This window comes from Trachurus japonicus, chromosome 11 (assembly GCF_045865225.1).
Source record: "Trachurus japonicus isolate A0001 chromosome 11, Traja_1.0".
In the NCBI taxonomy this organism is placed as follows: Eukaryota; Metazoa; Chordata; class Actinopteri; order Carangiformes; family Carangidae; genus Trachurus; species Trachurus japonicus.
This window is the reverse complement of record NC_140917.1, coordinates 26,446,706-26,462,080: the sequence shown is the minus strand read 5'-3', so window position 1 is coordinate 26,462,080 and position 15,375 is coordinate 26,446,706. Positions and strand designations below refer to the sequence as shown.

At 42.0% G+C, this 15,375-nt stretch overlaps 1 protein-coding gene across 2 annotated transcripts in view; it reads right to left on the bottom strand.

The window, feature by feature from the left end:
- Positions 1 to 14,829, bottom strand: part of vps50 (VPS50 EARP/GARPII complex subunit) — a 113,329-nt gene extending 98,500 nt beyond the window's left edge. For both annotated transcript variants that reach the window (XM_085792050.1, XM_085792051.1), the window contains exons 1-4: positions 14,670 to 14,829; positions 14,073 to 14,141; positions 3,790 to 3,912; positions 2,787 to 2,858 (exon numbers count right to left, since the gene is read on the bottom strand). In XM_085792050.1, coding sequence (XP_085648176.1) covers positions 2,787 to 2,858; positions 3,790 to 3,912; positions 14,073 to 14,141; positions 14,670 to 14,702 — 297 coding nt within the window. In that variant the 5' untranslated portion in view covers positions 14,703 to 14,829. The remainder of the gene's footprint in view (positions 1 to 2,786; positions 2,859 to 3,789; positions 3,913 to 14,072; positions 14,142 to 14,669) is intronic.
- Between the last annotated feature and the right edge of the window lie 546 nt (positions 14,830 to 15,375).

Below are 15,375 nucleotides of genomic sequence, written 5' to 3'. Positions count from 1 at the left end.
TCAAGCAAAGGTTCACACTGAGTGGTAAACAGAGGGATAAGAACATGCAGTCCATATGGCGCAGTACTGCATCTTTCTCATTTACATCTCTCCAACCCCCCCGCTATAGGACACACACCCATGTTGAGCTGCTTTACAGACACTTATGGCATCACATATTGATAGAAGTGAGTGGAGAGCCTCCACATCATCTGCCAGAAGGAAAGGCCATCACAGGACAGCTTCATGGTGAGAGAGTCAACGCACTATTATGGTATCTTCAAAGGGCTGCGCTCCGTTTCACACACCGAGGACGCCGTGCCTTTGTAGGCTTAGAAGTGTGTGTGTGATTGCCCACCTATAGAGATGGACTTTCCATCCCCAGCAGCAGGAGGTCTGCAATAGTTTGGTCAACCACAACATGTGCCCAGTCACCCACATGTACTAAACAGAAATGTGATGCATGAAGTAGCACTGATTGCACCAGCTTCACCTGAAACCAAATCAAAAGAAAACTGTAATCATCTACAATCTGCCCCACAATTTCATACACATGTTTTTGTTGTTGCCATGAATCAATCATTTAAATACTAATTATAATATGGCAAAATAAACAGAACCTTTTATCAGTTTATTTCAAAGACTTTGCTGCAAAAATTACATTCTAGTCTAGACTGATATGGATGTAAACAGAAATTTGACTGATTAACAAAGGCATATCATCAGGCAGTAATTCCAGTTTGATTTGTTTTTTGTTTTTTTTACACCAGACTCCATGTTTACCAATATCAAATATCCATTTAATATGTCATAGAGAGATGGGAACAATTTCAATGGCATCTATAAAAAATACATTATCATATATAACTGTATAAAAATGTCTGATCTCTGTCTTGTGGTAATTATTCTGAAAATGTCGAAGTGATGGATGAGACATTTTGAGTGGTTTATTTGTTTTGCCAAGCGGTTTTTCTTTCTCCTAATGAGTGTATAGCATAAACAGTGATTACTGTACCCAAAGTGTTGATCTGCTCATATAAAGTGTACTGTGTAAATGCCTTTTACATATACAATTACTGATCAAAACCAATAATTACTGCATGTATTCTTCATTCATCATTAGTTTTTAGCTTATTATTTCATCCTTGACTGTTCTCTCCTTTATTCTGTTTGTCTATAGATCAACAAAACCATAACCACCAGCAAACATAACGTAATACTAATTCGAAAAAAAAAAAAAAAAGAGGTATATAGCAAATATATTTTTACAAAAGCCTCGGGGTAATGAGGTAGACAAACAGGTACCGTTTGCCCATGTAGACTCAGGACTGCAGGCTTGCGCTGATAAGCATGCTGAGAAACATAGCTGTGGATTTTCTAGCTGACAGCACATTCAACCAATTACCATGGCTATTCCCATGAGGTGCCTGCAGGCTTACAGCCAGAGAGAGAAGAAGAGAGAGACAGAGACGGGGTATGTGCGAGAGTACATTTGCGTACTCTTAGGCTTCGTTAACTTGTGGGTCTCGCCATGCCACAGGCCACAAAGTCTGGGGCGTCCTCTCAACTCAGCGGACAGCTCTGTGGGAAACTGCCAAACATGTCAAAAGAAGGGAGCAGCATGTAAAGGACGGATAAAAGGAGGTGTGGAGGGAATAGATGTGGCAAAGGGCTGAGGGAGCTGATGGAGACAAACAGGTGTGCAAAAGTACAGAGCCTTGTCAGGAAGAAGGGTAAGTGGGCGAAATCTGCAGCGAACTGTGGGGATTCAGGGAGCAAAGGGGAAAAGAGCTGCTTTTCTCTCCCACGTGTTCCTATAAATAGATTTTGTTGACAGGCCGGCTCTCTAGTCTGAACCAGCGAGTACCTGAGTGCCCTCTGAATGACGGCCACCGTGGAAATGGTCCTGCTGTGGCCGCAGGAGGAAAACACAGCCACTGATGTCACAGAGTCTACGATCATGCAATAATAACGCAGGCACAAAGTCTGAGCAGGTCTGACTCAGTCACCAGACACGTAGACAACGTGTCTAACAGTGTAAAGCAGTTTGTAAAAGTTGAGGCAGTTCTCATAAATTTCATTTTCAGATTTCTTTCAGGTGAGATTCCACAAGGAGCAAACTTAGGACACAGGCTGTTTTAAGTGTTAGATCTTTTAAACAGAGAAACTTGTGGGATAATGTAGAAAATCACAGATTAACATCTAATTTGAAGATTCAAATCATATTAAGTCACTACCAGTAATAAAAACTGCTCCTTAAAAATAATATGAGAATCCATGTAATTCTCATGCAGTCTATAGGAGGAAACATTCTCACCAAAAACAAAAAATGAAGTAAAGCACTAGCCACAAAATCAAAGACAGACGCTTTCAAAAGAAACAAAATATCAGTATTCACGAAATTCCTAAACTGACAGAAAAAAAAATCTCAATTTAAGGTTCAATTTGAACACGCCTGGTAATCCGTAATCGGGAGAAATCGTTCCACAGATTGTCTTCTCACCGGCTTCATTAGCTCTGAGTTTTTACGACAGTGAAAAAATGCACATGAAACTGTAGGGGGAGCTCCATAGAGAGGAAAGTGACAAAAACAGAGAAAAAGTGACCAGACTTGCGTAGCTCCCCTTTAAATACTGTGTGAACCTGAATGAAGTCCTGAAGTGCTTCAACTGAAATCATAACATCATGTACAACTAGTCCATCTTCGATGAAGATGACAAAAACCTCGAAAAGTTTGATTTGTTTTTCATTTTCGTGAATATAGGCATTTCACAAATGCAGCAAGAGAATAAGAGCAGGCTACGTACCGCTGACTGTTGTCTCTTCAGTTTGTCTCTATGCTCCTCCAGTTCCTGCAGATTCAGCTCAGGTGGAAGTTTCTATGATCACACAAATTGAGACCCACAGACTTAGTGTTTGTTTACAATAGATCCTCCTACACAGGTGAGAGCACATGGGACATTTGCAGACACAGCACAGTTTGTAAGACAGTGTTACTTCTATATAGCTGCGGACTGGAATCGCTCTACTATTCAGTTCAGCTTCATTGGTCGAGAGAGGCGAACTACAGCAGTATCCAAGTTCTGGTACTCAGGTCCACAGCAGGGATTTAATTTATCTTCAGAGAACTAATCTTTATTCCTGAGCATCTTAATGTATCAAAGATATCTCGCTAGGCGTTTCAAAGAGCGAGCTTAAGCTGTTTCACTGCTATGACTGAAGATAGCTCTTCCTCTATTTTAAAAACACAAAAAACAAAAAATCTTGCTCAATAAATACACTTTGCCAGATCATAAATCAGATTAGTGGAGAAGGTATAGAGATTGTAAACAGCAAACAAACTCTGCTTGAAAAAGAAGATATTACAAATCCATGGCCCAAAGGATGATAGGTAATTACTTTCCTCTTGACTGAGAGTCTCATTTCAGATGGTGTAGCAAAAGCAAGATAAATCTAATGAGATTTCACACCCTTCTTCTTTTGAGCGGATGCAATCCATCAATCCAGATGTCAATGGTTTGCATGCAGCTGAGCAGAAGTGTAAGAGACAGCAGCTCAGGTGAGACGGAGTCTTAACTCTGCCAGTCAGACGAGGTTCAAAGCACAAGGAACCATATTTATCCACATTAGAAATGCAATATTGCTGTTATCAGAACTACTCAAGTGTGGTAAGGTTTGCTGGAATTATCATTTCACCGAGGGGGGGCGTGCGGACCTGGGAGAGAGTCTGTTGTCATCATTTTACAGGTGAGTGGTGCTCATTCAGTCAATAGCACAAGCACTTGCTCATTCATACAGTGAGTGTCTGACCTCCAGTTCATGCTGCACCATGTCGAAGGAGTCATTAGAGAAGTAGACCTCCTCGATGCTGTCGATGATCTCCTGCTCGGCCTGAGGGTCGATTGGCTGCTCCCGCAACTCCCGCAACTCCTCCTGTCAAGACGTAAGATGACAGAGAGAGAGACAGACGTCAACAAAAAGAGAAAGACTGGATTTTTAAAAAGTATAGCACTTGGGAGCGTTTCAGACGCACTGAGGCCCAAACAGAAACATGTTCAAAACAGAAAATTACGTCATTTCTTAATTAATGAAAACAACAAACAACTGAAACTCTAATGAAACCTCCAGAACATACATCAAAGCAGAGGAAATAGAGAAATTGCATGAGGCAGAAAGAAGGAGGAAAGATGCAAGGGGGAGAGAATATAAAAGCAAGAGGATGAGATTAAAGGAACAAGAGGCGGAGAGGAGTCTGAGGGCAAGGTCAAGTGTGAAGGACAAAATGAAAAGGAGGAGGAGGAGAGGAAAGGGCAACAGTGGAGAAAGAAGAGGTGAGTAGAAGGGAGAGGTGGAGAAACCCTCAACCACGGGGTTCAGGAGGAGATTGCAGCTTGTTTCGTTGGACAGCTATCACAGGGGATAGCAGGCATCCTTCAGAGGAAAGACAAGAAACAAAGCAAATGTCTTGAAAAATTCATCAGAGATTCTCCCACAAAGCATCTTTGAGAGACATTAGAGCCGTATTGATTAACATGCTGGGCATCCATCACAGCTTATTGCTGCAGGGAGTCTTCTAGATGAAGGGTTTTTAAGCGAACGCTCCCTCCTGACCTCCTTAATGAGTGGAGCTGAAGTCAGGTGAAGAACAAAGTGGTGACTAATATGAACTAAGATAGTGTGAGACTGAGACAATGAGATACTGAGAAATGTTTTATTTACGGCTAGAAAATATAAGTACGAAATAAAACCAAGCTGTTGTTGGGTCTATAGAGGAAAGTTCCTGGAAAGAACAAGTAGAGCGCACCGGGCTCATGAGGCTGATGGCCCTCCACTCAACACCTTCAGAACAAAACCAGAGGCTGAACAGGGACCCCTAGTGCCCGATGTTAGCAGGAAACGTAGAGGAACAGCAGCTGAAAGCTCAGTGACAGTAGAACTATTTTCTCCATCATAGAAAGTAAACTTTATTTACCAGTCTGATCTAGTTTCAGCATTAAGTTTAAGTCCCCTTAAAAAAAACTCAACAGTGTGGCATAAAACGTTGTGCACTATTTTTTTTTTTAAACTAAATTCACCAGGCAATACATTGTATTTTATGAACAGAAAAAATACTGTTGTAGGATGATAATTGTCTGAACTCTTAGAAGCAGGCTGCGTTCACACCAGTTTAAGTGGAACCAAAGTGGGAGGACATTACTCTGCATTGGTCCAGTTCTTTTGCTTTTTTGCTGTCTCTCATCATTCTTCAGGTTTTTTTTAAGTTTATTGATTATTTGGTCTGGTGTTGGCGTGAACCCAGCCTTGCATCTCTTCCCAGAGTTCAAAGAGAAGAATTACTTTAAAGGGATAGTTCACCCAAAATTCAAATTTCACTCATTATCTACTCACCCTCATGTCAACTAAGGGCTGGGAGAAGTTTCAGAGTCCTCCGTGCCTTCTCGGAGTTACGGGGGGGGTCTGCACAGCAGTATTTGTCCATATAATGGTTGTGAATGGGGCTCACTTTTCTTCATCCAAAAAGACACACCAAAAAACATCCAAATACCTCTATAGTGCTCGTCTGTAATGTCCCTCTTGTATTGAAGCCCCGACATGAGAAATTGTTCCGAAAAAATTAAATAAGTCTATATTTTAAGCTTGTTTGTAGCGGAAGCTCCCAGTGTCTCAGTTCACTGCTCTTCCTGTGTCAGTGCAAATCACGCAAGATTTGCACTGGCGGAACTATTTCTCATGTCGGGGCTTCAATACAAGAGGGATATTACAGACGAGCTGTTTGGAGGTATTTGGATGTTTTTTGGTGTGTCTTTTTGGACGAAGAAAAGTGAGCCCCATTGACAACCATTATATGGACAAATACTGCTGCGCGGACCCCCCGTAACTCAGAGAAGGAACGGAGGACTCTGAAAATTCTCACAGCTCTTAGTCGACATGAGGGTGAGTAGATAATGAGTGAAATTTGAATTTTGGGTGAACTATCCCTTTAATTTATTGAGCCACAAAGGGAAATGTTCTTTCTTGTGCTTCTTTCTAGCTTTTCTTGACATTCTGTCGATGCACCCCATTCGCACACACAAATTATTTTTCTTCCCGTTGTCGGCCGCTGGCCTTGACTTTTCAGGTTCCAAACCTGTTATTTTTTTCGGTCTACACGTGTTAGCCGTTTCAAAATATGGTTCTGGAACCGGAGCCGGCGCGGAGCCCTGCTGGTGTGAAGCCGTACTAGAGGAAAAGTCAGAGGATTACCAAAGTCACGGGGATTCATTATCACAGAAACGTGACCCACTTGCCCTTTGAGACAAACTGTTTGTAAAAATAGGCTATACAAATAAAACTGCCTTGCCTTGGGTCTGACGTACACGTATTCAAGTCTGGACCAAAGTACTAGTCCCTTGAGCCACACCTAAACATCTTCCACAAAGCCAAACAGCACAACATTACACTATTACAGCTTTCATAATGAAAACATCTCATGCTTGGTGGCTTCACGTTGTGCTCTGAGTGAGATGTCTCTTATTAAAGTTAATGCTGAGTCTAAGTTCTTGCTGCTGGTGTGGGATCGATACATTGAGGCATCAGCACACTAAAGCATAATGGCACTAAAAATAGACCAGAGGGCTTGGGAAGGAGGTGAACCAAGATAGATGTGGAATTAGGGGATAAATGTAATCTATACTCCCCTATAGGTATCCATAAATGAGCATATTATAATCTCTCATATGGATCTCAGGGCATTAGCTCATATAGACCTCATCCGATAGCAGACACTAATCAAAAGAACCTCTACACACCCGCCTAGCTGCAAATATTCTCCCAGCCACTATCAGCCAGAAGTGTGTGGCAAAGTCATGAAGTGTGCTGAGTGTGGCTGCATGTGTCTTACTGAGTTATATATGGCAACACTGTTGAGTATCTATCGTTTTCCACACAGTAAGATGTTGTTTAAAGTCCCCCTAAAGAGGCATTTTAAAATTTGCAAAAATGCTCTGCTATGACTTTTTTTTTAATTAAAATTGCTTTCCCACAAAAAAGATGTTTAAAAAAACTCCCAAAGAGGCTAAACACACATCTACTATTTCTTCCTCATTGAAAAATCCAGATTCTATGAATATTCATGAGTATGCAAATGTGTCATGACTCGCGCCCGCCCACCACCACCGCGTTGCTAAGTAACGGTGGTGCGCATTAACGGGGCAGGGGAAACGGAGGAGTTAAAACACGAGGTTTGCACTGGGGTTCGAACCCTGGTCTCCCGCATCCAAAGTGGCAAATATACCTCTGGACCACGTACGGCAACTAATGATACTGTGCTTGAACATCGTAAGTAGATGACATCACAGTGAACAACAAATGAGATGCAAAAAAAATCCAACAGGATTGGTTGCTAGGGATTACAACGTAGTAATCCCGACGGTTTGCTGAAAAACTGAATCCAACTCTTTCAGACTCTGGCTTTGAAACTGCATTTTCAAATCTAAAATGCTCAGTTGTGGCTGCATTAGTGACTTTGCTGCTGAAATGTCTTGTAGCAGAACCCAAATACTACATTGACATGTTAATAATATCAAAAAGTCAATTTTTGGTTTAGGGGGACTTTAATTTAATTCAGAATCCCCTTTTGCAGATGTATGTGCTACTGCAGAGCACAGACGTTCAGGCAAGCGTGTGTGTGTCTGTGTGTTTGAGTCAGGTGAAGGAGTGAGCAGCCCTTGGGGAAGATGAGTGGGTGAGTGTGTTAGACTGGAAAGGAGGGGGAGAGATAGGAGGTAGGAAATCACGCTCTGCCATCAAAAAGGGTGGGTGGGAAATCAGCTCAAATGAGAAGGAGAGTGAAAAGGGGAGAGGAGGGGGGGGGTGAGGCAGATGAGTCACCGCTAGCAAAAGTTAGAGCAGAAAGAAAAAGGCAGAGGAATGAGCAGCAGAACAAAAGACAATGATGTCTCTCCCGTGAAGCTTCCCCAGTGCGGTTAGAGAAATTCACCTTCCCTCAGTCTGCCACCTGCAGTGACGTCCACAAGACTCAACTTCTCCAAGTGAGTGACTCATTGAGGGGTTCAATTATTCCCTGTGCCCAGCCACAAAACAAAACATATGCCCTGTGTCCCACGTGTCACACTCAACATCAGCTGCTCCGAGGCTTTGATCAAATTTCACTTTGAAGGATGGGACAAACAAACCACCCAGCCGTCCGCTTCCACAAATTAATGAAGTTTTCATCCCGATGCGGAAGTCAGAAGAAATCTATCTGCATCCATAGAGCGCGTTGTTTAACAAGCCTTATCAAAGAATCAAAGCACATATTCGTCTGGAGTGCTGCTCACCGACTGTGGAAAATCAAGAGTGGGACAAAAAGGTTCTCGACAACACGGGACTCTGATGAAACAAAAGACTGAATAAACAAAAGGAGGTTCGTGGAAAATCCTGTGAGACACAGGGAGAGAGAGAGAGACGATGGGATGTGGAGAGCCAGGCGAGGGCCAATTATTTCCACTATGCAATCATTTATTAGAACAAATCAAAAACTCCTCACTGTAATCAGCGCTGAATATGTATGCACACCGAACAGGGTGTATATGCTCGTCTGCTTCTAAACAAGGGTTTAACAGTTGTCTTCTGGGACGTCAGGACAAAATGACAGCCGACAGCAATATCCAGGCGCTGTCAGCCGCCGGGTTAACAGATAACAATATTGAATTTTCACGCAGAAGTGTGTGATTATTATAGCTATACCTTTCTTTTCACCTGTCGTTGGTTCAGTGGTGCAGTTATGAGTGTTTAACCAGGCCTTTGGATGCACCGTTAGCTTATCTTAGAAACTAATCTGATTGCATAAACTAAGGTTATCATAACACAAACTGAAAACCCCCAGTGAGAGCAAAACGCAGGTCATGACACATTCCCTCCTCCCAGCTGTAGCCCCAGTCTCTATCTCTAGATACATATTTCTAGCCAGAGGCACTCAGCCAATCATAAGCCTTAAAATTTTTAAGGAAATAATGCAACATTTAGCAGGCGATGTACTCAACCCGTGTAAATGAACGTTTCCACCCTTGAGATAGAAATGTGTTATCAGTAAACTGAGGGTGACCCCTGCTGGTGGAAGATGGCAACTGCATGAGCCTGTAGCACCAAGAAAACTCCTGTTTACCTCAAGGAAAATGAAGCCTCAGGGTCACTAAAAATATTTTATATCAACAAATTAAAGCTTTGGGGTTCTCTAGTGGGTGAGTGGTTAGAGAACACGTCTCATATGGGCTCTTATGCAGGAGATCACAAGTTTGATTCCCGACCAGGATGATAATTTACTGCGTGTCCTGTCCTGTTCAATAAAAAGCAAGAATGCCTGGGAAAAATAACAAATAAAGACAAGTTCAGTATCAAGCAGTGCTTTACCTCACAATATAAGAATATGGGGCTCCACGGGCCTTGAAGAGGTTAAGAAACACTGACACAGAGCTCTTTAGGAAGTGACTCGCAGAGGGACAGAGGCTTTGATCAGAGAGGATTGGAAAGGAGAGGAAAAGGTTTGTTGCCGTGTTTGTTTTTAGTGTGAAACCACAAAGCAGCTTATTCCTTCTAAAGAACCCAGAGAGATTAACAAAAAGAGCAAAAACATCAAAGTGGTCAAAAATAGCTCAAAGCCACTTAAGACTCATTTGAATAAAAAAAAAGTTAATTTAAAAAAAAAAGAAAGAAAAAAAAAACGCCCAAGGCTGTGATTTAGTTAAAGGTTGTGGTCTTGTTTGATGGATGAGATAAGATTTTCTTAGCCATGTTTTAACAAGTCTTGAATACAATGCACTTAATTTTTTATTCTTTTTTACTTTTTATACTGAGGATAATATCATGTTGAAATCCTTAATAAGGTCAAACTTTTATTAAATTCAGTTCCCTGGCTCGTTGTCCAAATTTACATGTGAATGTGAAGGTCATTAATTGCACAGCAGCAGGTGAACAAGAAGTATCACATATTTCTTTTGGCGCTTTTCCACTACACAGTCACGGTACGGGACGGCTCAATAAGACTAGTTTCCCCTAAAGCCAACAATCTGACCTCTTGATGCACACATAACCAGCCTGACATCTGTGAAAGCAATAAATCAAATGCCTCCACTTCTTCAGCAGCAACACTACACATAAAACAGCATTACGCATATCACACCACTCATCTCAAAGTTCATTAACTTGTGTAATTATCATATAGGCAGATCTGCTGAGGAATCTGTTATGGTCTGTCAAAGATTTGACAGATGTCCCCACATTACTAAGCAAACAGCAATGCTTGAAAAGCTGCAGAGCATCATCTGTCACAGCCAAACAAGTGACGTAACCAATTAGTCAAGTTAACATTCGTTGGATTTTTTAAATCGGTTTTCAAGCAAAAGAGCCAGAAATTCATCTCTTCAAATGCAAACATCTGCTGCTTATCGTCATCATATATCATTACATTTTCATGATTTTCTGACATTATACAGATCAAACAATTCATCTATTCATTCACAACAGTGAAAAAGTGTTTTATTAGCTCAATATGTGTTGAATGCTTACCACAGCGCATGGGCGCGCTTTATGTTTGATTGTGGATTGTGCTTTCTGAGGACTGTGCATCCCTGATTAGTGTATGTGGTGATAATGAATAATGAAAACAATCATTAATTGCAGTCCCAGTCATACAATCTTATTGTTTGTTTTCATATCACTGACACAATAAAACTCCAGAGTAATGCCCAAATAATGACAGCACAGCGGCATCATCTGTCAGTCCTCCCCCGTACAGCCAGCCAGATGTTGCTGTCAACTCCTGGGAGATGATGAATGATGTGAATCAGCTAAAATGGTTGGAATCAAAAATGGCTCCCAGCAGTCTGATATTATGATCATAATAATGCAAGCACGCCACGCAGTCAAGCTCGTTGGTGTCATTCTCCGACACAGAGCGTTCTGTTCAAGCGCTGTCCACAGAGGCAGCGGCCAAGAGGGTCGGGCACCTCTGGTCAAGAAATGCTTCAGAAAATAACACAGACAGAAACAACTGGAATCTTTTGTCTCTTGACCCACTGAGCATTTACAGTAGGTGAACCATTGGAATTTACATCGGATTGAACCTCCCTTTGACTCGCTGAACCTTAAAGCCCCTGTACAGACTTTTCATTTAGTGTTGATTTTGGCGGCCCCTGTGGACGAAAGCGGTGGTGTTTTGCCAGAATGAAGACTGCATTTCCCACTGTCATGAAGACGTTTGTCTGGCCGGCGCATGTAGATTTGTTTTGGAAACGTCAGAAAGAAGACGGGACTTGCTTTGAAAACTTTTCTTTTTTTAGCAGCTATCTGCAGCGTGCGTAGTAATGTATCTATTCGTATCGTTTCATCAGTGGTCCGACCCAACAATGCCTTCCAGAGGTATAGAATTAGACTACTTAGAAGTAGCGTATCAGCACACCGATGGGCTCATTTGCTGTTGTAGGTAACAGAGACACACCAGCAGAAACCAGAGACTTTCGCGTATTCAGTTAAAAGCTCCGTACTGGCTTTAAACAGGCTCTCCCATGCTGCTGATCAGATCTGAAACAATTTGGGACAGTTCTTCCCTCAGAGCTTCTTCACCTCAGACGTATTCTTAGGGATGTCTGGTGTGAGCTGCTCTCCTCAGCTCCTTCCACAGCATCACCGCTGCTTTAAGGTCTGGACTCTGACTGGGTCACTCCAACAGGTCGAAATTTCTTCATTTCAAGACTGCACAACTTTATTAAGTGTTGCTGCTACACCGCCCCACAAACCTTTGATTAGACCTCAGGTTTGATAACCCCTTATTGGTATTATTAACAAAGACATGCACATGCTTTTTCCGGATGTGAATTTAGTGCATTCAATATTAGACATAAAGAAAAAGAAACAATGATTTGTCTTATTAGTTAAAGGGACAACAAGGAGTTTTGGAAAGCGTTTTCAAACTACATTTCCCATGAGCCTCCGCACGCACTGTGAAATTTTTGGACCGGCGCAAGATGGACAAAAGCGAAAACATTCGCCAAGAATGTGTTCATTAATCAAGAATGAAAGTCGGCGGTTCGAAGAGGATCAGAAACCGTCAACTAGCGGTCCGGCGGCGTTATTCCCATGACCCGCCGGGCAGCGTCTGGGAAACCGAAACTAGGAAATGCTGGGCGAGTCAACCACTAAATAATAATATAAAAATAACTATAAATACAAAAGGATATATTTATCGAAAATGGAGCCATTAATTAGTGTGGCTAACGTAGATTCATCCACATTAATATGAGACTCTTTTATAACCAAAAGAAAACTCCTCTGGGTCTCTTTAAAATAGATTGTGTTGGTCAGAATTGATCCATATAGGATGACCTGATCATCATATTGTAATAAAGACAAATTTATACATAAAGAAGATAATCCCATAGGATATGATAATTCCTCTCTCCCTCTTCCTTTTCTCACCACTGTAAAGTCTGGCCTGTGTGGGTGTTATCTCATTTTCCTGAAAGCTGAAAAGCCCTGCGGCAAAGTAAATAAAGCCCAAGCATAACATCATCAAATAATAAGCCCCGTGTTTTGGTTGAACACACAGTAAGCAGGTGTTTGCAGTGCACACAGGTGAGTGAATACATGGGTGAGCTCGAGCATTAGGTGTAAGCGCATGTAGCCTAATCCTCACATCTATATTAAATCCTGGCCAGTGTTTCTGTTGCGCCATACCATGCTGCCCCATTACACATAAGCTGAACAAAAGCACACATGATAAGACGCACAATCATTCTTGTGGACCATGACTTTCAGGCCTAAAACATAAAGGGGTGTTTGATTACTGTATATCCAGTTTAGCCACATTCACTGATACCAACCCCGAAGCCGGGGGTGGGGTGGGGTGGTGGGGGGGCATGCGTTGTATGAAAAGAAACAAATCTTTCCAAAGGCACTCCCGTTTGCTTTCATTCAGGCTCTAATTACACTTGGAGGGTAAATGACGTCTTATCTTATCTGAGCTCCATCTGTGTCTCTGAGCAGTATTCTGCAAAAACAGGCCTAGCAACAGCAATACAACGTCGTCGTCGTCGAACAAAGTATTACACCATTATAATAGAATCACCTCAGATTAGGTTATTGTATTGCATTATCATCTGATGAGCCCATATGTTCACAGAGCGCTTGTGGTTATCACTTTTGCAACAGCCATCGATGAAGTGACAGAAAGGTACTTCCATTTTAGATGTATCTTTTCCAGTACCTGGCCAGCATACATTCAAACGGTAAACCAGCAAAATGTTTCAGAAAGTCTTGGAAAGGGACAAATAAAACAAGATTTGGACGATGGTATCACTGCACTTTGAATAAACACAACTGGTCATCTTCCAAATTCTACCAAACCAACAGAAGGTCATCACTATGAAGTAAAGTCAAAGCAAAGCTAAGCCAGCAACCAGCAGTGCAATGACATGTAAGCGAGTAAGTGACTATAGACTCACTCGGCTGCTTAGCTCCGTCTGCTCTTGACAAATTGAATTTGCACAAGTGGATAATGACAAATTCTTCCAGTGACTAAGCATGACTGATTATATTTCCAAACACTTGCCATGCCAAAATGTTAAAGAAGTGTTAAAGAAGACCATTTTTCACACTGCTGGTGCTGGGACTGACGTGAAGAAGTGTGTCCTTAAGTGATATAAATGGGAGCCTTCAGTCACTAGACACTATGAAAAACCTGCAGTTGTGATGGAACTAATACAATTTGCATGAAGTAATTCAAAGTGAAATACACAGCATGCTGCTGAGCAGCTACTGGGAAGTTATTCATATAACAGTGGTTCATTTAATGAATCACCAGAAAGCTGTGTGACGCACCTACCAATATAACTGCCTCCGGGTTTAATGGGAACAGTAAATTGTTACCTCATATAAGTTCAGTGCATAATGATGGATCATTTTCATTGTGCAGTGAAGGGAATGAAAGATCAACAGTGCAATTTCTACAGGTAGCAATCAGCTACTCTGACCTAGAAGATACTTTGATGCATTGACTGCCTGGGACACATCATCATAGTCTAAATGAAAGCCACAGTTTCAGACTAATAATAGTTTACCTTGCTCGGGATCCTCAGGTTCTCCACAGGACTGAGGTCTGCCATGCTCTCCTGGGGGCTTTTCAGGCCCTGTCAAAACAAAACTCACTGTTACACTTCAATCAAACCCCTCACAGAGTCCACTGACAGTACCGCGTTGTGCAGTCATAACCTGTTCCTGTTGTCACATAGCTCGTCATTCACTAACAAACCGCGGCGTAGAGTAGAAAAAAGTGGAAGCAACAGGCAGATTTGTGAAAGCGATATGCTGCTGTGTTGTGTCCGCAAACTGAGGACTTCCCATCACCGCCCAGTCTCCACCGCTCAGCCCCGCTGCGTGTGTGTGTGTGTGTGTGGTGCTACCGGTGAAATGGGAAACTCTTACAACAACTAGGGTGTGGTGGTAGTGGGTCTGAGCTGTCTGTAAACATGTGTTTTGTTTAAATGAGGGGAATGGGTCGTAGCTGTCTTGCGGTCGTACAAAAGGCGACTGAACCTGCGCTTCAATGAGCCACAAGACGACGAGCTGTCAAATGTAGCCAGTTAGCTCAGCTAGCTGTTATGCTAGCTGCGGGCAGCTGTCAGCGGGTCCGACCGGTTTGGACCGGCTCTGCTCACCTGCCGGGCCATGAGAGACTTGATCTTCTGCATCCTAGATCCAACTGGTGTCAGCGGATTAAAAAAGATGGGTAAAGTTACAGTTTTAGGTTGTGTTGTTAACGATGTGCCTCCATCACTACGAGAGGGAAGCCATAGTTGACCGTCACGTGACTGTTACGGCAGGGACCGGAAAACGTTGACGCATCCTGGGTAATGTAGTTTTAGTCTCTTCTTTAGAGGCCTGCTGCTCGCGTGCGTGGTAATCTCAGGTGAAATTTCTAAATTAAAAAAAAAATTGCTTTAACTTGAAAATATGTGATATAAATAAAAAAAATAAATGAAAGTCATATTTAAAAGTGGTATGAATCACTGACAGTGACACATGTGCTGTAGGCTAATACACCACTGGATGGTGGTAATTTCCCATATCACAGAATAGAAACAGTTGCTCTAACATTATTTTAAAGATCTCATTTAATTGCAATAAGAAAAGCACAGGTGTCAGTGATAAATTAACGATGTCACTGTTCCTGTCTTCTCAATGTCGTTATAAACACCTGTGCATGACGTTAATTGCTGCTTCTTGTGTATTTTAAAACACAATCTTATAAAACAAGTTGCATGATTATAAATTAAACCTCATGAGGTAATTCCAGTGCACTTTATCCCAGCCAGGTATAACCTACCTAATAAATAAATTATGATAAACCATCGATTAATGTAA